Here is a 20463-nt window from a genome sequence, read left to right as displayed (position 1 = left end):
CTGAGGTCAGGAGATCAAGACCAGCCTGGCCAACATGATGAAACTCCACCTCTATTAAAAATACAAAAAATTAGGTGGTCGTGGTGGTGGGTGCCTGTAATCCCAGCTACTTGAGAGGCTGAGGCAGGATAACTGCTGGAACCTGGGAGGTGGAGGTTGCGGTGAGCTGAGATAGCACCACTGCACTCCAACCTGGGCAACAGAGCGAGACTCCGTCTCAAAAAAACAAAACAAAACAGGAAAGGATGCGTTTACAAAGAACCACAACAAACCAGAGGTAATCGTTATAACAGTTTTATTCAAGTCTCTGTGTGCTCTGGCGTTGAGACCAGGCTGAGATCAGCATTACACTGTAATACAGTAAGAGGTTTAGCCATTGAACCAAGCCTGCTTGGCATCCCTAGTTAACAATTTACAGTACCTCGAAAGAAAAAAAAAAGCCAAAGGAAAGAACCTGATAAGTTTCCTTCAGAACTTTTTCATCTTTAAATATTGTTGACAACATACAATAACTTAAATCCCAAAGCAAAGTGGGAATTCAAGGACACAGGGTCAGGACACATGGACAAGACATTGGAGCAGAGAAGGTCTAGGGATAAAAACTAGTAGCTAATTACAGAGGAACCAAACAAACACATACGTGAACTTTCACTTCACCTAGACTTAAAAGCCCTAAGGGGGAGGAAAAATCCCAAAGACAGCTTTTCTGTGAACTAAGTAAAACCCACCTCCAACTCCTTTCTTTAATCCTCTAAAAGCCTTAGACTATAACATATCTGGGTTTCGGTGGGGAGTGGTTGTGGGTGAATGTGCAGGATGCGTAGGGAGGGACATCAGAGAAGAAAGTAAGCAAGTTCATCACCTCCCTTCTTTGCTACAACTGGGTATCAAGGGCATGTGGCTCAATGCGACAAAGAGGCAAAAGCCTGACCTCAAGTGCCCAGGGAGGAGACACAAGCTATAGTAAGGCTTCCAAGCTTCAGAGACTGACAAAAGTGAGGAGAAGCTGGAATGAAGACCAGCAACAGGGCACCTGCGGGCTGGAAACAGAGGAGAGAGGCTCATGGCCTTCAGTGATGTTGGGAGAAGAGCTACAGAATTGACATGTCCAGCTCCTGTGTGCTTCAAACCCCTGGAGTCATGGAGAGGAAACAGGGAGAGGAAGGCAGCCAGCAGCATTGAGGATGTCAGCTGAGACCTGTGAGGGTGCAAGTCCGGTCATAGGCAGACGACAGGCGAGCCAAGGACACAGCTCCTCCTTGGGCAAAGGGCAATCTCAAAACCTAGGTGGACCTGAGCTAGGCCAACTTTATCTCAAGAGCTTCTAAGCAGTGGCTTAGAAATGTGCTCAGAGGAAAAAGACAGGTGACTTTGCAACCCAGCAGATTAGCAACTTGCTTCCTAGCAGTGTGACCCTGGGCAAATTACAGAGTCATCAGAGCCTTGGTTTCCACATCCTTAGATGGGGGTAACACCCACATCCCAGAATTATTGTAAGGAGTCAAAAATTACACATATATGTGAATCACTAGGACAACACCGCCCCTCCACATGGAAAAAAATTATCATGTATTATCAGTCTTCATAAGCAGGCCGGGATACATCTACGTCTCAGTCTGATAGTGATGAAGAGCCACAGCCAGCATGGCATCTGAACTGGAGGTAGAGATAAACGATAAGAATGAAATAAAGACGACAGAAGATGAGGAGGGTGGTGGAAATGATACTAGCAGAGGATGTGATGGCCAAATTCTGAAGACTCACTGGGCAGGCACAGAGCTAGGGATCGTGGCTCTTGGCATGCCAGGGAGTGAAAAAGCCTCCATTCACTTCAGTCCCTTCTGAAATCTGGAGGAGAGAATGAATGAAGTTCATTCACTTCTGGAATTCAAACATGTTCCAAAGAGGTTTAAGATGAGAATCTAAAGGAGCCTCTCTGCCGTAATCACCTCCTTTCTCCAGGGAACATACACACACACAAGTGCCCTCAGGGCTGCAGACAGCCAGAAAGGCAGCCAGAGAACACCAAGGAAATGTCACACCCAGGTGTAGATCCAAAGTTAAAAGCTCCTAGATGTTTCATTGCTGTAAGTCTACACACTCCTATTTAAATGGGAGCACCCCCCAGAGAGCTGCTGCCTCACTCAGGAGTTGAGGGGAAGGGCAAGAAAAAAAACATAAAACCTATTTCACAGTGGTACCTAAGCCCCCTCACAGAGGGCAGGCAGGGCTGTGTCTAGAGTGGAGTGAGGCCCTCGCCTTGGGTTAAAATTTAAGGGGGCGCCAAAAAACAAAGAACCTCAGTAATCAAGATAAATCATATTCCAATGCAATATTTTTTAAAAATCAGAGTTACTGAAAAATTCCACGATGAATACAGTATCAAAATTTTAAGTCAGGTTTTGTCTGGGTTGGTGTCCAGGTGTGAAGGATCTCAGGAACGGGCAGCATACTACTTCTGAAACCTGGCGTTGGACTTCAGTGAGTGTAGGGCAAGGAACATGATGTCCCCGGGGCCCTCGCTCCCCAAGGCTCCGCTTGTGACTACTCTGACCTCTAGGTTCAGAATGCCCAGACGTCTATCCCTCATGTCCCGGTAGGAGAGGCCTGTCTGTGCACCCCTGGAATTGTATTCTGCTGTCCAATCCTGAGACACCTAGTTAGACACCTATCTCGATAGACTCCTATAATGTCCACACCTGCCAATCAGCCTAGTAAAACTAGGAGGGCAGGTCAGACCAGACAGGTAGGAAGATGGGTTAGGGCAAAGGTGGGTCTGTTTCCAAGGGTTAACAAAGAGTGGTGTGGAAAAACTCCCAAGGCTCTTCTCCCTTTCCAGCTCAAGGCCCAAAGCAGGCTCCCTGTAGGGGATGGGGAACCACAGGCAGTAAGAATCAGGGAGGACCAGTCCTACTGGCTCCTGATCATGGAGTGAGCCCAAAATGCTGAAGAGCAAAGCCAGGGTTCCCTAGGTAGCTTACGGAGGCCATGGTACTTCCAGGGCCCAAGACAGGAAATGGATGAGGAAGCGGATGTACATGACTGCCAATATCTCATCAGGACAAAATGAGAAATAGCATTCTGAGAGGAAGTCCATAAGAGACTCACCTGGCCTGCACAGCTAACCAGAAGTCCCGGGCTGAGTCACACTAATTAGGCACCTAAGCCCTGTTCATTAGCCTTAATCGACAGGATTTCAGCTTCCTCCTCCTGCCTCCCAACATCAGCACCTGAAGTGGTGAGCACCCACCCAGGTAGCAATGCCAGGGAAAAGCCCAGCAATAGCAATGGATTTTCCTTTCACATGTGAATTTTCATTAATTTGAATTCCTAATCTAGGAATATGTTGATCCGAAAGAAGAGATGCATTTGGTAATGTCTTTCTAACAATAGTATACCTTGACAAAGACAAGTCATTCTCAGACCTAAAGCCAAAGAGAGAGGCAGGTACATTAGGGTGAACCATATGTAACAGCTGACATTCAACTGTTTTTGACATAAAACCGTACATATATTTCATACACACGCACACTTTTCTGTACCAAGGGAAGTGATCTGGCAAGGCTGCAGTTTCTGTGCAGGACTCATGGTTCCAGGACCATACATTTTAAAGTTAGAAGGGCTTCAGGAGGGAAAGGAGATAGCATCGTCCCCAGTTCACAGTAGGCTTCTGAAGTCCAGAGAGGGGAAAAGATGTGTGCAAATTCACACACCCAGGAAGTAGGCAGCTTGGATCACCAGGTTCCTGCCAACATGGTTTCAACCCCAAGGTGTGCCATTCACAGCCATCCAGTCTTCAGTGTCCTCTGCTCTTTGCTTTGTTGAAAGTGAGCTGGATGAGTTAGGATTGCTCAGGAGGTGTCTCCTTCACACAACGGAAGGAGGAGAGAGGCAGGACTATAATGTGAGGACCACAGAGGCAAAAGAGTTCATGAAAAGTCAGGTCTAGATGTCCTAGGGGTATCTCATTGTGTCCCTGAGCAACAGCAGCCTGAGGGAAAGGGGGCTTAGTGACCATGACACATATCCCAAGGGTAAGGGGACCCTTTTCCAAAGATTCTTCCAGGAACTGGGATGATTCCAGGCTCTAAACAAATCAGACTGATGACCCCAAGAAATGAGAGACAACCAACTGTCACTCTGATGTTGCTACCAACCCCCCTCTCCCATTTCCTTCTCTGTAAGACACAAATGGTGAGGATGACATTGGCAGACAGCGTCCGACAAGTTAAGTGGGGGAATTAGGAAAGAATGCTTGTCAATACCAGGTGCTACATAAATGCGGCAGAAGGGCATGGGCCTGACGGGGGCTCCCATTAGTCATGCTCAGCCACCTCCAAATCACTCCTCTTCCAGAAGCCAGAGGACGAAAGAAAAGGCAAGTTCCCTCAAAGCAAAGGTGACGAGAGCCACACTCTCAGCGATTCATCCTGTAGAGATGAAGGAGCTGGCAAGGGGCTACGGTGCTTCACTGACCTTCTGATACATACACCCAACCCCCTTGAGAGGAAAGCATGTGATGATTGCTTTTAAAGGAAGGAAATCTGAGAGGGGCTAAAGAGACAAGCCTATGGCCACACAGCAAAAGCAGAATGGTGAATGCAGCCATTCTGCATTTTGTTCAGTTCTGAGCCCGGTGGCCTCACTCAGCAATTAGTCCAAGCCACTTTTTCATTTCTCTTCATTTGAATTTTCATCTTTAAGCATTTCCCCTTCTCTACTAGCAAGTGTATCAAATGTACAAGGAAAATGATGTCATTTTGCAAAGGTCAGGAGGAAAAGTTAGCACTGTTCTGAGTTGTCCAAATGTAAGGTATCCTCGTGGCTATTATTGTTACCACCAGACCCTAGGGATGCCACAGGATGCCAAGTGAAGAAGATCCGCCAAAGCCTCTCAGAAATAACATACAGATAACTGAGGTGTCTACTCAGCCTCCTGGCAGCAGTCTGGATTCCCAAGGGGGTCAACAGGGGCTAATCCGAATCAGCGGAAGGAGCTGAAGAACCCAAGGAGCAGGGGCAGAGAACAGTAACTGCTCCTATTATCATCTTCCATGAAGTTGAGCACCTGCCAGGAGTAGAAGGAATGTGTCTTTGTGCAAAGGGAAGGCAGGGGAAAGGGGGGCCGGCTACGGCCATTCAAGTGGCTTCATTCACAGCTTCAGGGCCTGCTCCTGACCAGGACCACAGAACAAGGGAACTCGAGTGAAGAGAAAGCCACTGAGACCTGCCACTACTATACAGATCCTTAGCCCATCTCCAGCCTTGCCCCACAGACAGAGTGCAGCAGTCAGGGCCCATCAGAGACCAGGTGTGTAGGAGTTGAGAGATGGTAACTGTTCCTTCTTCATGGATGCTCACAGTAGCACCTTTAGATAACCCTGCTTTTGGCTTCTTTCAGGTACAATTATTTCCTCAGCAAAGACCTAGCCTTCCTTTATCTTTCCCCACAGTGGACAAGTAAGGATGGCATTCAACCTGTCACTCAATGGCAGGTGACCATCATTCAGTTTACACTACATCAGTTACACTACATCTAGAAAGATGGCCGCAACCTAACACAATGGCAAACGTTAAAAATGAGCAAAGGAAAAATCTCTGCCTCATACCACAGAGCATTGTGTACAGGCAGCATGGTTTGGAGGGCCATAAGAGTGCCATTTAGTGAAGCCAAGGATATACAGATGTGTTCATGGCTTAGCCTGAGGTGATGGAGGGCCCGGGGTAAGTAAGGCACAGAACAGACCTTTCTTTTTGAGATGGAGTTTTGCTTTTGTTGCCCAGGCTGGAGTGCAATGGCGCAATCTTGGCTCACTGCAACCTCTGCCTCCCAGGTTCAAGTGATTCTCCTGCCTCAGCCTACCAAGTAGCTGGGATTACAGGCATGTACCACCACACTTCAGTAATTTTTTTGTATTTTTAGTAGAGACGGGGTATCTCCATGTTGGTCAGACTGGTCTCGAACTCCTGACCTCAGGTGATCCACCTGCCTCTGCCTCCCAAAGTGCTGGGATTATAGGTGTGAGCCACCGCGCCCGGTCAGAACAGACTTTGTATGTACTTCTCCCCATCAAGAATGAAGAACAATCATTTGGTTGCCTGGAACTGCTGGTAAGATTCACATTTTTTCCTCCTAGCCCAGGAGTAGGGGGAATGGGGACAAAAACAGTATCTTACATACTGGCTTCACCGAACAAAGAGAAGGACACAGAAGAAAAGCAGTAACAAAATCTTGGGCAACAAAACCAGTAGTGCCTTCCTGTCCAAGACTTGGTGGGCCCCTTGAACCACAGTGCTAATGGGATCACAAAGCAAGGAACAACTTGAAAACCAAGGTCACCCCTTTAGTGATCACCAAGGCAGGACATCTATCCTAGTTATGGAGAAAGAGCAGTGACCAACTCATCACTGTTGCCAGCTGCACATCCAGGCAGCAAATGCAAGGAACCTGCTGAGTGACCTCCAAGACAAAAGACAGTGGAGCAGCATTCAGAGAGTCTCGAGGGAAGAGGGGAATGACCTCGAGACTACTCCCAATCAAGTCACCATTCCCACATAAAGACAACTGTTCACACATAACACAGGAGGCCTCAGAGTAGTGGCATGGAGAAGACATACATGAGAAAGCTTTAGACGAAGCTCAACATTCAAGTTAAGGAAATAACTTCCAGAAAGGTCAGGGTTGGCCTCTGCTATCCTTCCTACTCCGCTCATGGTCCAGAGCCCAGCATGAGGGGCTCCCTGTGCACAGGCCTTGGTCAGTTGCCAGTATGGGGAACCTAAAGGTTATTGTACATCAGGGGCTCCCTGGGCACCCTATAAATAGCACTTTGCCACATGCATTTACAGAAGGTACTCCTGCTGGCTCCATTTTACTTCAAGGGCATCACAACATGGATGGCCCAGTTGAGAGTGAATTCCCAAGTCCCAGTGTTTAGGTGGCCATATGGTATTCTACTTCATATGCTGTTCTAGGGCATTGCGGTGATATCTACTAACTAAACATAACCGAAAGCCCACAAACTCCAGGGATTAGAGTGAAGACCAAACGAAGGGAGTAACACATAAAGTTCAGACAACAAAAGGAACAGACAGTGGAATTTTGTTTCTGACTTAGAACTGGCACCAGTGAGTGAGTCCCCCAAGAAACTATTCCTGGGATGAGCATATGATGTATCCGAACCTGGTCTGATGAGGTCCTGACCCCAAGTAGCTAGATGGGTACCCTCAACAGTTGCTGGTTTGCCCTTTGCTGAGAGTTTCCAAAAAGAACAAGGACATACTTCATGAATCTCTTCACTGCAACTTTACTATATTTTTCCTAACACCCCCGTCCCCCTGTTCTCACTGAGGCAGTTCCCCTTTCCACCTGTGGGCTCAAATAAATAGGTGGGGCACCTGGAAGTGCAGATAGGTAGTGCCAGGTCTATCAAGCCCTATGACCCCATACTGGGCCACCTTGCTTTCAGTCTTCCTGCTAGCATGAAAGGGCTTAGGACACAGAAAAGCTCCTATCTCGAACCAAGCCAGATTCCCATTCCTGGGTGTTGGGGTACAGTGGAGGAGGAGCAAAATCAATCACAGAATATCCAATACCGGTGTTTGGGAAGCTGAACTCGGGGCTGACAAAGGGACCCCAGGACAGCTCTGTGCACACCCAATTGGCTGAGGAGAGGGAGCAGCAGACAGATTTGGCTGAGTGACTCTGCAGGGTCACTCTAAAGGCAAGGAAGACTGTGGAGGGTGGGGGACATGCATGCACCCCTCCCTCCCCTATACAGCCAGAGCTGATGGTCACAGCCCTTCCAGTGGACATGGGTAGAAAGGCCCTGCAGGGCAGGAGACCCTCTGAAGTGGCCCTGTTTCCACCCCTTCCATCTTCAAAGTGCATTATCAGTGCAAGAAGTAGGGCTGGATCTCAGGGGGTCCAACCCTGAGAAAGGGCTGTGCCCCCTGGCTCCCCTCATCTCCGCCAGCTGTCCCCCTTGCCCGCCCCAATCCTTGTCATGCTAAGACCAGAACTCCTGCTGGATCTCATAAGGGGCAGGCCTGTGCGTGTTCAGTTCTGCTCTGCACAGCGGCACGGTGCTGTCCTGACTCTGCCCCTCTGCGTCCAGGTCCAGGAGCGTCCGCTCGGTGGGGGGCAGTGGCCCCGCCTGGAAGGGGAGCAGGGCTGGAAGTCCAGGCCGCTCCTCTACAGTGCTGCTACTGCTAGCGAAGCAGGAGTCCAGGTTGCTGGGCGTCTCTGTGCTAGAGCTGTTGGCTGGGGAGGTGCTGCGGGCATGGCTGGGGGACACAAACCACCAAGGGTCCAGTCGTTGCCGGTTGGCAGAAGGACGCGGCCGAGGCAGAAACTCCAGGGTCTTGGGTCTCTCCAAGGTAGAGTCCTGCTGAGTGTTCCAGCGCCTTGGGGTTGGGGGGAAGACCACATTGGGGTCAGGGAGACGGGGGAATTCACCTGGGTCTCGGCTGGGACTGGGGGTTTTCAACATTCCTGGTCAAAAAGACAAAGGGAGAAGCATCAGATGATGTGCCATATTTCGGGGTTAGATATCCACTACTCTCCCACAACACTACCATATCCCTATGCACTCAGGAGAACATGAATCACCAAACGTTTGTGGAGCACCTACTGGGAGGCACTGGGGATACAGTAGTGAACTAGAAGGCCATGATCCCTATATCTGGTAAGAATAATAGGACATATGGGGGTCATATCTGTAATGAAATAACTTCAGGCAGATGTTGGCAAATGACACACAAGCTAGCCACCTGTGTTCATAAACAAGGTTTTAGGTGGAGTGCAGTGGCTCATGCCTATAATCCCAGCACTTTGGGAGGACAAGGCAGGAGGATCACTTAACCCCAGGAGTTCAAGACCAGGCTGGGCAACATGATGAAACCCCATCTCTACAAAATTTTTTTGGGAAATTAGCCAGGCATGGTGGTCCATGCCTGTAGTCCCAGCTACTTGGGAAGCTGAGGCAAGAGGATCACTTGAACCCAGGAGGCTTCAGTGAGCTGTAATTACACCACTCCACTCCAGCCTGGGTGACAGAGTGAGACTCTGTCTCAAAAAAAAAAAGAAAAAAAGGAATACGACAAAATTTTATTGAAACACAGCCACATCCAGTGTCTGCTTTCCCACTACGGCAGCGTAGCTGAGTAGTTACAACACAAACTGCACGGCCTACAAAGCCTAAAATATTTACTATCTGGCCCTTCACCAAAAAAGCTTGCTGCCTCCTGACTTAAGGGCATGTCTGTTCATTTACTGTTCATTCATGTAATAAACACGTGACAGGAACAGAGCTAGGTATCAGAAGTCCAAAGGTGAGTAATGTAGGGTTTCTGTTCCCAAATAGGTCACATATCTAACAAAAAACGGGACGGCAGGTCACGTCAAACATTTAAATACAATTGTTGTTGACATTTAAATCTCATTGAAAGGGCATTACCATCCCCCCTTTCCCTATTGGATTAGAGGCTGTTTCCAAGTCAGACTTAGGTCTTCCAGGGAGCAAGAGACGGTGACAGGAAAGAGACAGGACAGGAAAGAGTGTGTGCCCCCAGGTGTGTCAGGTGTTGAGGGCAGTCATATGCACAGGGATAGCAGTTTACCTGGACTCATCTCCATGCCTGAGGAGGCAAGTATGAGTCAGGGGTGAGTGACGAAGGGTGTGATGAATGGGTGGAAGCCTGCCTTCTGAGTGCGTGTGAACTAATGCTATAATGAGAGGCAAAATCCCAGCTATGTGGCAGAAAATACCCCTCCCACGTGCAGTGCAAGATTCCTTCCTGGAAAATGCATCCTCCTCCTCAGGGAATAACTAGAAGCCAGACTCCTTCCCTTCCTGTGCCCTGAAAACTACCCTAAGACTCAGGGCCGGACATTCCAAAGGAGTCCCAGGTCTTCTGATTCTTCCTAGAACCTGCCTGTCTTCTTTCAATCCTCAGGGAAGACCCCTGAGGCACAGGTCGGAGAGAAGTCAGCCAGCCCTGGCTGCCTCCCTGATACCAAATCTGTATTTCTTGATTGGCTAAGAGGAGGAATGATGTTCACGCAAGTCCAGAAGTGCAAAGAGAAAATGAGGCCTGCAAACATCTTCACTCCCTGAGGAGGCACAAAGGAAAGAGAAAAGAGGAAGAAGACTCACCTGCTCCAGGACTGGGGCTCAACCCATTGCTGGAGGGGCTCCTGCTGGCTAGGAGAGTCTCTGGCTTAAGGGCCCCATCAGAAGGAGTCCGCCGGTGACTGCTGGGCTGCGAGGGGGCGGTGAGGGTGACGTGGGTGGGAGTCAAAGATTGGTTAGGATCCCGTTTGAAGCGCTCCACTCGGACATTGACCAGGGGGTTGTGGGTACAAGGGGTCAGGGGAGGGGCCTCAACTGGGCTGACTGGCATCTCATACACGACAATTTCATCGCTGTCAGAGCGCAGCAGGGAGCGTGTGGAGTTGCACTCGGAGATGGAGGAGAGGGAGAGCAGTGTCAGGGAGGCAGCGGGGTCTCCTAGCAACAGCATGGGCTCTTCCTTCTTGAAGAGCTTTCGGGATGGGGGGCTGGTGCTCCGACGAGGACGGCTGGACCTCTGAAAAAGACCCTCCCGTCTTTTCTTCTCCTCCCGAGCTGGTGGCTCAGGCTCCTCCAGGGGAAGCAGCTGGCACTTGCCAGCTTCCAGCAAGTCAAACCCTAGGCCTGTGGCTGCCAGAACAGCCCCACAGCCGAGTAGAGCCACCTCGCAGCGGCGGTGGTGAGCACTGCCCCGCTTGAGGCTGTTGGTTGGCGTCAGCTGAGGGGTACTGGTGGCTGAGTTGACTGGGGTGGGCTCCTCATGGATTCCATCACTGGAGGGGCCATCCCCATCCTCTCCACGAGGGAATGGGATACAGAGGTAGGACTGGCTGGGTGAATGCTGTAGGCGACTCTCTCCACTCCCTGGGCCTTCACTGTCCTCATCTTCTGTGAAGATGACAAGAGCGGAAGAGAAAAGGGAAATGGAAGTGAGGTGACAGTAATAAGAATCTGGCCCTTTCCCCTAAACCCAGGCCTCCTGTCTCAGTCTCAGGGACACAAAGGTTAAATGGTATGATGACCAGGACATGGAATTGAACACTGAACCAAGGGGGCTTTATCCAACCCCCAACACAGGGAAACTACTCTCAATTCCAGAGCCCATTTCCTTATAGCAGAAGAAAAGATCCGCTAATTTGCCATTTCTTTCATAAGGGACCTGTGATGGTGACTTGGGTATCCACTTGACTGGACTGAGGGATGCTTGCATGGCTGGTGAAGCACAGTTGCTGGGGGTGTCTGTGAGGCTGTTTCCAGGGGAGACTGAGATGGGAGTCGGGGGCAGGGAGAGGAAGACCCACCTTCAATGTCGGTGGGCACCACCCAATTGGCTGCCAGCAAGGCTAGAACAAAGCAGGCAGAAAAAGGGGGATGCTCAGCTTGCTTAGCTTGCTCTCTCTGTTTCTCCCTTCCGGACAGGGACACGTTTTCTCCTCTTGCCCTTGGAAATCAGAGTCCAGGTTCTTCATCCTTTGGACTCTCAGACCTATAACAGAGGCCTTTCGGGGGCTCTCAGGCCTCAGACTGGGGGCTGCACTGCTGGTTTCCCTGGTATTAAGGCTTTCAAACTGGGACTGAGCCACTCTCCTGTCTTCCCTGGGAGCCACACTACAGGCTTTTCTCATTCTCCAGCTTGCAGATGGCCTATCATGGGGCTTTGCCTTTGTAATTGTGTGAGCCAATTCTCCCTAATAAGCTTCCTTTTGGTTCCTATTGGTTCTCTCCCTCTGGAGAACCCTGACTAATAACGGCCCCTTAACACAAAGTGCAGTATGAGTTTCTAGAACACTGAACATTCTAGAACAAAAACATTCCCAATGTTTTTGTACCTTAAAATTAAAAGGGCCTCTGGATTTCTAGGACAATGGCCTAGCAACTTGTCTTAGGATCAGTCTCCCGCTAAGGATTGGAATCCCTAGTGTAGGACAGCCAATCTACTCTGTTGACTGATGTATTACGACCCTGGACATCTACAGAGACAGCATTATCTGAGAGACAGTGTGGAGAAGCACCTCCCCATTCAGTCATTACAGGGTAACATGGGAAAAGCTTCCTGGGAGGAGGGCTGCAGTGTCCTTACTGCCATCTCCCACTTTGTGGACTCGCCACACTGGGGAACTAGATCCAGATAAGGTAAATGAATGATATAATGCCTCACCCATCTGCACTGCCCTAAGAAGACTATGACTGGTCCCTTGGGATAGAATTTCAAGGGCAGGCTCCATGGCAACAGCAGGATGAAATGATAATTTGGGGAGACTCAATGAAATGGGAGTGGAGCAAACTAAGAAGGGATAGAGTGGGGGGCAGGAGTTGAGTAGAAGGGGAGATGGCCTCCATGAAGCAGTGATAGGGGTCCTTAAACAGTCCTAGAAGCTTCGGCAAGAATGCCCCAAGGGAGCAGGGAGAGAGCCAAGACAGGAGCTATGCTTACCCATCTCCATAAGGCTGGTGAACCCTGGCAGGGCCGGGCTACTCCTCGGGCCCTTCACCAGGTTGGGGGCACTGGACGACCACTGCTTATATCCATCTACCAGGGACTTGAGGCTGAATCAGACGAAAAGAGGAAACTGTCAGAACTGGTTACCTTCCTTACTCCACCCTCAGCTCCATGGGGCTATGGAGATGTCTCTCCCTGCCTGCTTCATTCTACCAAAGAGCCTTGGAGTACATACAGGCAATGACCCTTACCAAGCCCACCTGCTTCACAAACAGAAATGCACATGCTCCAGGGAAGAAAAGGGCAATGACATGACCCACCCCCCTCACATGCTGCTGTGGAACTGTAGAAAGAACTAGTGGGCAGGCTGGCAAGCAGACAGAAAGAATAAGGATGGCCCTGCTGGCGGGGGTCTTGCCTGAGCCCATCTTAAGAGAGAAGCACTCAAAGCAGACACTGGACACAACACATTCATGGCATTACAGTTACTGTGATGCAAAGACCTGCGAAGCCAGGCAAGCACCGGGCAGCCGAGCTAGCAGAGGTGGATCAGGCTACTCCACACACAGCGTTTCTCAGGCTCTTTCCACGCTTTATGGCATGCTTAGGCAACTTTCAAAGCCATCCCCTTTTCAAAAGGAAAGATCAACCAACAAAGCTGCACCAACCCAGTGCACTGTGGGACAGACCTATGTGGGTAGAGCACAGTGCTGAAGCAGAGCCCTCGGTTTGTCTGGGGGTGGAGAGACAGAGGACAGGGGCTCGCTTTCAAATCCCTGTAATCAGCTCATATGGAAAGCCAGAAACTCTCCGAGGATATAGCCTGGGCACCCCGCCAACCACTTTGTGGGAGGGGGGAACCAGAGGCCTAGAAGCACTGGTCTTTTCCCTAGAGGAGAGCAAAAGGGAGGACTGAGGAATCTGTGGGATATGGTTGCCCTGGAAATATTGGGATTATGACCAGAGTTGCTCTTTTGTTTTTTTTTGTTTTTTTTTTTTTGTTTAAGGCTAGAAAGAATCATTAAACTAAAGACCACTTTCCCCAAAGTCCCAGCCATCTTGAGAGAGACAGAGGATCAACTTTTTCCCTTTTCAGAATTCTGTTTCAAGTGCTATCAGAAATACCAGCAAATTAAAGTACATCCCAACCACCACTGGTTTCAACCAAAATACAGAGACAGAGATAAGCCTGCTGCCAAACCCACAGCCTGGGGCTTCCAACTGAGACTCTCGTAACATTACTTCCAGCTCTGGATCCAGGAAAATCCAGACTAGTAAAGTCAAAACCAGTGCTGAAGACCAAAGGATAAATAGCCACATATCTAAGCCTCTCTAAAATCAAGCAGGAGTATCCTAATTGGAGTGATCAGTGGAGTGAAGAATATGGTAAAATTAGATCAACACAGGAATTTTCCCAAGGTGCACAATGGTACTGCTTAAAACAAAAACAAAAAAGTCAGTTCAGCCCTGGCAATAATGAGGCTTGATTCTATGGGGTATGCTGTGAGAACAAGGAAATGGAAGGGACATTGTTACCAGGACAGTTGGTGAAAGGGTGAAGATGAGACTCACCCCAAGTGGAAATGTGGAGATTCTGACGGGGTACTTAAACCATTAGCTTTCTCACGTCTCTGAGGGGATCTTCAATGAATAAAGAGAATCAGTAGCAGGCAATGGAGGGCACATCCAGCTCAGCCTCTCCCACATCAAAGATGGACTCACACTACATCGCCAGCTGCCTTCCCACTGTGCAGCCGCAAAGCCCACACCATGAAAGAATCTTAACAAGATGATCCTGTTTAAGCCACCACAGGCCCAGGACAAAGATCCCTGGGCACCTGCAGCACAGTTGCAGGGGGCCTGTGAATCCATAGATACCCAAGCAGTCTATAGAGAGGTATGCATGTTTTGGACAAATACGTATTATTTTTTAAAAGGATGAGGATGCAAAACTCACTTAACATTACTGAATTCAAAATGGCTTTTGTTCATCACGTTTTCTTTGGTTAAAAGGTACTAAACCCAGAAATATTATCACATAGAAGTTCTCAAAATTTCTGACATTAAAGAGGTCTTCACTCAAGCCTGGATAGAATATACTTTTATTCCTTCAATAGGAACTGAGAATCATGAAAAAATTGTCATGTATTTTTTAATTCCTTCAAAAGTTTGAGAGGAAGAAGAAAATCCCAAAGTTGGCCCGAGTGATGGCTCAAGCCTAATCCCAGCAGGAGGCGAGGCAGGCGGATCACGAGGAGTCAGGAGATCCCGAGACCATCCTGGCTAACAGGGTGAGCCCGTCTCACTAAAATACAAAGAGAAAGTGGCCGGAGGGCGAGGTGGTGGGCCTGTGAGTCCCAGCTACCGGGGAGAGCTGAGGAGCAGGAGGGCCGGCGTGAACCGAGGCGGGCTTGCAGTGAGCGAGATCGGCGCCACTGCACCTCCAGCCTGCGGCACAGAGAGAGCAAGACTCCACGTCTCAAAAAAAAAGACCAAAAAAAAATTCTTTAAATGAAGCAGAACCATAGGAATTACTAAAATCCATAGCCAGTCTGGTAAACTCTATCTGGAATCACATTAATGGCAAGAAATATCAAGAGACTCAGGATGACTGAGTTTCTCAGTACCAGTTCAACCCTACTCTAGCTGAGAGCTCAAAGGACAAACTGGAGAGCTCTCGCCCCTACAAAACTTAGTAGAAGAATCTGCCATCCCCCAAGGATTCTATCGCTGGATTCTTACCTAGCTGAGGTAGTTTGCGCTACATATCTAAACTTTCTGCTCAAAGGTATCTGGTGATTTCCAAAGGCTAGCCTCAGAGAGTCAATCCTTTATGAATCAAACTGTGATTTTTACCTTCAGCTCAGATCTGACATGGGAAAATCATAGATTTTGGACATGGAGTCTTAGTATTTAAAGGATTACCAAGGCCATTTGCAGGTTCAGGGCACTTGTAAGCCTGATCCCATTTATAAATGAGAAAACATAAGGTTACACAGCTAGGTGTGGTGGTGCCAGGGTTCGTGCCCAGGTAGTTTGGTGCCAAAGTCAAAGATCTTCACTACTACACTGTGAGTGCCTGGCCTGGGAAGAACCTAGGCTCAGGGGAGAATTTGAATCCCAGGCCTCAAGCCCATGAGTAAGAATACAAGCACACTCAAGGCTCTCAGCCCCCTTGTGCCCTGCCCAGAGGAGGCCATCATACATGGCAGCATGGCTATGGGGTGAGATGTGAAAGAAGTTCTAGTGGCCCCGGAGTTGTATAAAACTGCACTACCAGGGCTGGGTTATTCTGCCTGCCCCTGCTTCAGGATGAACCTCTAGGCAACAGAGTCCTGTTAACCTCTGCTCTTTCTTCTCTTTCCTCTGCATGAATGCTTTAAGGATGAAGAGCCAGGTATAAGCAGAACAGTCTGGCAGAACTTTTTCCATTTGGTTAATGCTTGGGCTACTTGCTACTCTGAGAAGAACGCCTTCAGGGGTTGGCAAACTATAACTGGTGGGTTAAACCCTGCCTGCCACTTGCTTTTATAAGGTTTTACTGGAACACAGTCACGTTCGCTCATTTACATGTCGTCCATGGTCTCTGGCAGCTTCTATGTTCCAACAGTGGAGCTCAAGAGCCATAGGAATCACTAAAATATGTATTATCTGGCTCTTTATGGAAAAAGTTTTCCATGTCTGTCCTAGGAGGTTCCAGGAACATGGAGGTCGAAAAACTGTTGTAAAGATCAAGAAGCTTGCAATTTCTCAGAAAGCAATCAAACACACGACAGAGAAAAAAAGGTATTTCATATCCCATGTTTAAATGGTGCATCCATCTTCAAGTGAGAAAGAATTTCATGTCATCTGGCACTTACCCTTCATCTCCCGAGGCAAGTTCCTTCTGACCAAGCGTCCCTGGCCCCCACGTCCGCCCCTTCTTCTTTGGGGCCCTCTTCTCCTCCTCCTCCCCTTCCTCCTTTGGGACGACTGAGCTCCTGCCCCAAGTTTTGCTGCTTTCACCTGGTGTCACTGTGAATAACAAGGGTTGGACAGGATCTAGAACATGCACAGACAGGGCTCCCCCAAACTAGCCTCTATACCGCCAGACACACACACATACATTTGGAGCTGCAAGGAAGTTAGACCTTATCAAAAACTCTGTGCCCAAGTGGACCCTTCCAGGAAAGTAATAGAGTTCTCAGCCACCAATCATTTAGCTCTCTCAAAGTACTAAACATGGAAACACTTCTTCAATTTTCACAAATCCAATGTAAAGCTAGAGCTCAGGCCAGCCAGACATCAGAGTTCCAAACAGATCTGACTTAACTTGTTTTGTTGGGTGGGATTGGGTAGTGAGCAAATAAGGAGGCAGGTGAGGGGGAAAAAAAGACAAGGGGTAAAGAAGGCATGGAAATGCAGAAATCTTGAAAAGAAAGGGCTGGAAAGGAAGAAAATGAGGAGTTCAAGGTTATGGAAAAGGAAGTCAGGAGTAGGAGAGGGGGAAGGAACAGGCCTAGAGAAAGACAGATAAGAGAGTAGGAATATTTTTCTGACATGAATACCTCGGAGCAAGGGTTGAGACCCAAATGCCCCAGGGATTGTGTTTATATCATAAATGAGCGAAGTGAACTAGTTACCAAAAAACAAGTTGTTGAAGGGGCTGAGGCAAAATATGGAGTATATGGAAGCTGCTATTAGTGCCAGCCAACTGCAGCCACGTGAAAAAAGAAACCCACTGATTTCACTTCATTTTTCAAGCTAGAAATCTTTCTTTTTTTTTTTTCTTTTTTTTTTTAGATGAAGTCTTACCCATGCTGGAATGCAGTGGTGCAATCTTGGCTCACTGCAACCTCTGCCTCCCAGGTTCAAGCGATTCTCCTGCCTCAGCCTCCCGAGTAGCTGGGACTACAGGCGGGTGCCACCACACCCAGCTATTTTTTTTTTTTTGTATTTTTAGTAGAGGTGGGGTTTCAGCATGTTGGTCAGGATGGTCTCCATCTCCTGACCTCATGATCTGCCTGCTTCCGCCTCCCAAAGTGCTGGGATTACAGACATGAGTCACCACGCCTGGCCGAAATCTTGGATTTTTAAATAAAATCTCTCTGTCTTTAAATCAGGGAAACTAATTCATTCACATATAGGTGTATATTCACACACACACTTATATGTACGTGTGAGTATATTTTTTTAAGCAAATACTGCAGCAAAGATAAAACCAGTCCAGATTTGGCTTATTATAAAGTATATGGCAAGTTTCCTTAGGACCTATACTTTGAAAAAAAACCCTTCCTTGGGACGCGTGGACGAAAGAAAAGCAACAATGCCCCAAATATGGCAAAGAGTGTGTGAGGTTCTCAGGCCAGGTAGTAACCTGTATCTACATCACACACCAGTTTTCAAATTGCTTTGCGAACCACTAAAGATCCCATTAGTACCACGAACCCCTTTGCTGATATGTGACTAAAAGGTAGAGGGGGCAGTAGTAAGGTTAATGGAGAGAGACAAGGGAGAGGGCTAAGGGTTTGCGTACATATGTGCATGTATATACACATTGTCGAGGAGAGGTGGCAGAAGTTATGGATGGAGCAAGCCTGGACCAGTCGGTGGCTGGACAGAGCAGGGGACAGGTGCCCCTGGTGTGTTCTGGCCCCAGCTAATTTGGGAAACAGTCTCACACTGGATGGCTCGAAGACGAGGAATGATGGTGGGGCTTGCAGGAGGACTTGAGCGGCTGTTGATAAGACTCTTCCTTTTATCCATGGTGGGGGAGGCCTGCACCGTGAACTTGTGCTGGAAATCTGCTTGGGGAAAGACAAACACATGTATGCATTAACATTTCCCATAATCAAATTCATATAAGAAATCTGACATTTCTCAGCATCCTCGAGGGACAGGCCCCAGTTTCCTGAAAAGCTCTTTGTTCACCTGGGAAATGTTCTCTTTTAGAATCATCTCTTTTTCCCAAGGGACATGGGGAGATGAACGTATAAAAAGATGGGAAATTCACTGTGCAAGGAACTTCATTAGTGAGCTTCATAAAGTTGTCTATATAACGAATATAGTTTGAGCAATTATGTATTAAGAATAGCTGTTTAGCTCATGAGATATTGTTGATTATTCTAGGAAATTTAACTTAAAATTATTGGTTTCACATAATCTATTACCAGATAGATTTGGTCCTTTTTTCTCAGGGACTGAAGCAGGGACACTGATTCTTCTCACTAACTGCAGGCAGAGCAGGGTTTCAACGACTAGCCCTTGTGGGAACCTAGGGCAGTGAGGGAGAGGGAGCAAATGGCTCCAATTCGGACACATTCCAAAGGAAGTTACAGTACAGCATAAAGAATGTAAAACTTACAGCACTGAATTTCTCAGTTTCAGTCTCCTCATCTATCAAAGAGGTATAATAAACAGCTGCTTGCTTGCACCTATGTCTCCCCATTAGACTGTGATCTCCCTGCAGGTGGGAACTACAGCTTTTCTATCTGCATCCCAGCATGCAACAATATGCTGGCACATGCTAGATGCTCAAGGGGTGCTTAAAGACTCCATGCTGTCTGAAAAGGAAAAACAAATGTGCAGCAAGGAAACATGGCTTGCTGAGTTCCCTTTTCTGTACTTAATCAAGCCACCATTCTAGTGCTTAACATCATCTACTCCTGCCCCTATTAGACCATTCTTTCTTTGTTCCTTATACTTTTTTTTTGAGACGGAGTTTCACTCTTGTTGCCCAGGCTGGAATGTAAGGGCGCAATCTCAGCTCACCACAACCTCCACCTCCTGGGTTCAAGCAATTCTCCTGCCTCAGCCTCCTGAGTAGCTGGGATTACAGGCATGCACCACCATGCCTGGCTAATTTTATACTTTTAGTAGAGACAGGGTATCTCCATGTTAGTCAGGCTGGTCTCAAACTCCTGGCCTTGGGTGATCCACCAGCCTCGGCCTCCCAAAGTGCTGGGATTATAGGTGTGAGCCATTGTGCCCGGCCTGTTCCTTACACTTCTAATAAGCCTGCTTTCTAGGGCCTTATAAACTTAGAACACAGTGAATACCTTTATCTACATCAACACACATTTTAGCATTCAGCTCCCTCCATGGATATATTATACACCACAAAGATTCTAATTCATAGTTTCATATTTCTTTATATTTTCCCCAAGGCTGAAGTACAACAAATGCACCTCTATTCAACTGATGTATCTGTCTGAAAGGTCACATGTAAATCTTATCAGGTAAATTACCATACATTAAACCTAATCTCAACTGTACTCAGAGGACTAATTAAAGAAACCTCAGCCAGGTGTGGTGGCTCACACCTGTAATCCCAGCACTTTAGGAGGCCAAGGTGGCTGGATCACTTGAGGTCACGAGTTTGAGACCAGCCTGGCCAACGTGGTGAAATACAAAAATCAGCCGGGCGTGGTGGCACGCGCCTGTAATCCCAGCCAGTCACGAGCCTGGGGCAGGAGAATCACTTGAACCGGGGAGGTGGAGGTTGCAGTGAGCCGAGATCACACCACTGCACTCCAGCCTGGGCAACAAAAGCAAAACTCTGTCTCAAAAAACAAAAAAAAAGAAACCTTGAGACAAGTTATTTTGCAGAGCCAAAACTTCTCATGCCTCACATATGCACACCCTGGAATGTTTTCCCCCAACTTCATGCTTCCTTCTCCAGGTTTGCCTAAAGTGAGATGTGCCCCTGTGAGCCACCAGGCTTCTAGCAGCCTGGACCTTGCCAGGTTGTCCTTACTTCATATTCTGTGTTCACTCACGTGCAACAATTTCCCTGGAGTCGGGTAGATTTTCAGCATGCCAGTCTTTCCACTGAACAGAATGGCCCATTTCAAACAGGCTGGAGTTTGAGCCCCAGGGTGTCATGTTTCCAAGCTCAGTCCCCGGCTCCCATAAACCCTCTGCCACACCAGCTGCTTGCCCTGCTCCCACTTCCCAGTCGGTCCCCGGCCA

At 48.2% G+C, this 20463-nt stretch overlaps 1 protein-coding gene across 1 annotated transcript in view; it reads right to left on the bottom strand.

The window, feature by feature from the left end:
- Positions 1-278: 278 nt before the first annotated feature.
- Positions 279-20463, bottom strand: part of MAP3K9 (mitogen-activated protein kinase kinase kinase 9) — an 88985-nt gene continuing 68800 nt past the window's right edge. Inside the window, exons 7-12 of the mRNA XM_003901998.5 lie at positions 18174-18296; positions 16374-16527; positions 14086-14154; positions 12508-12620; positions 10158-10961; positions 279-8494 (exon numbers count right to left, since the gene is read on the bottom strand). Of these exons, the coding sequence (XP_003902047.1) occupies positions 8010-8494; positions 10158-10961; positions 12508-12620; positions 14086-14154; positions 16374-16527; positions 18174-18296 (1748 nt within the window). The 3' untranslated portion in view covers positions 279-8009. The remainder of the gene's footprint in view (positions 8495-10157; positions 10962-12507; positions 12621-14085; positions 14155-16373; positions 16528-18173; positions 18297-20463) is intronic.

The sequence above is a fragment of the Papio anubis genome, chromosome 7, assembly GCF_008728515.1.
Source record: "Papio anubis isolate 15944 chromosome 7, Panubis1.0, whole genome shotgun sequence".
NCBI lineage: Eukaryota > Metazoa > Chordata > Mammalia > Primates > Cercopithecidae > Papio > Papio anubis.
Note: the sequence above shows the minus strand (reverse complement) of the source record. Positions and strands in the feature narration are given on the sequence as shown.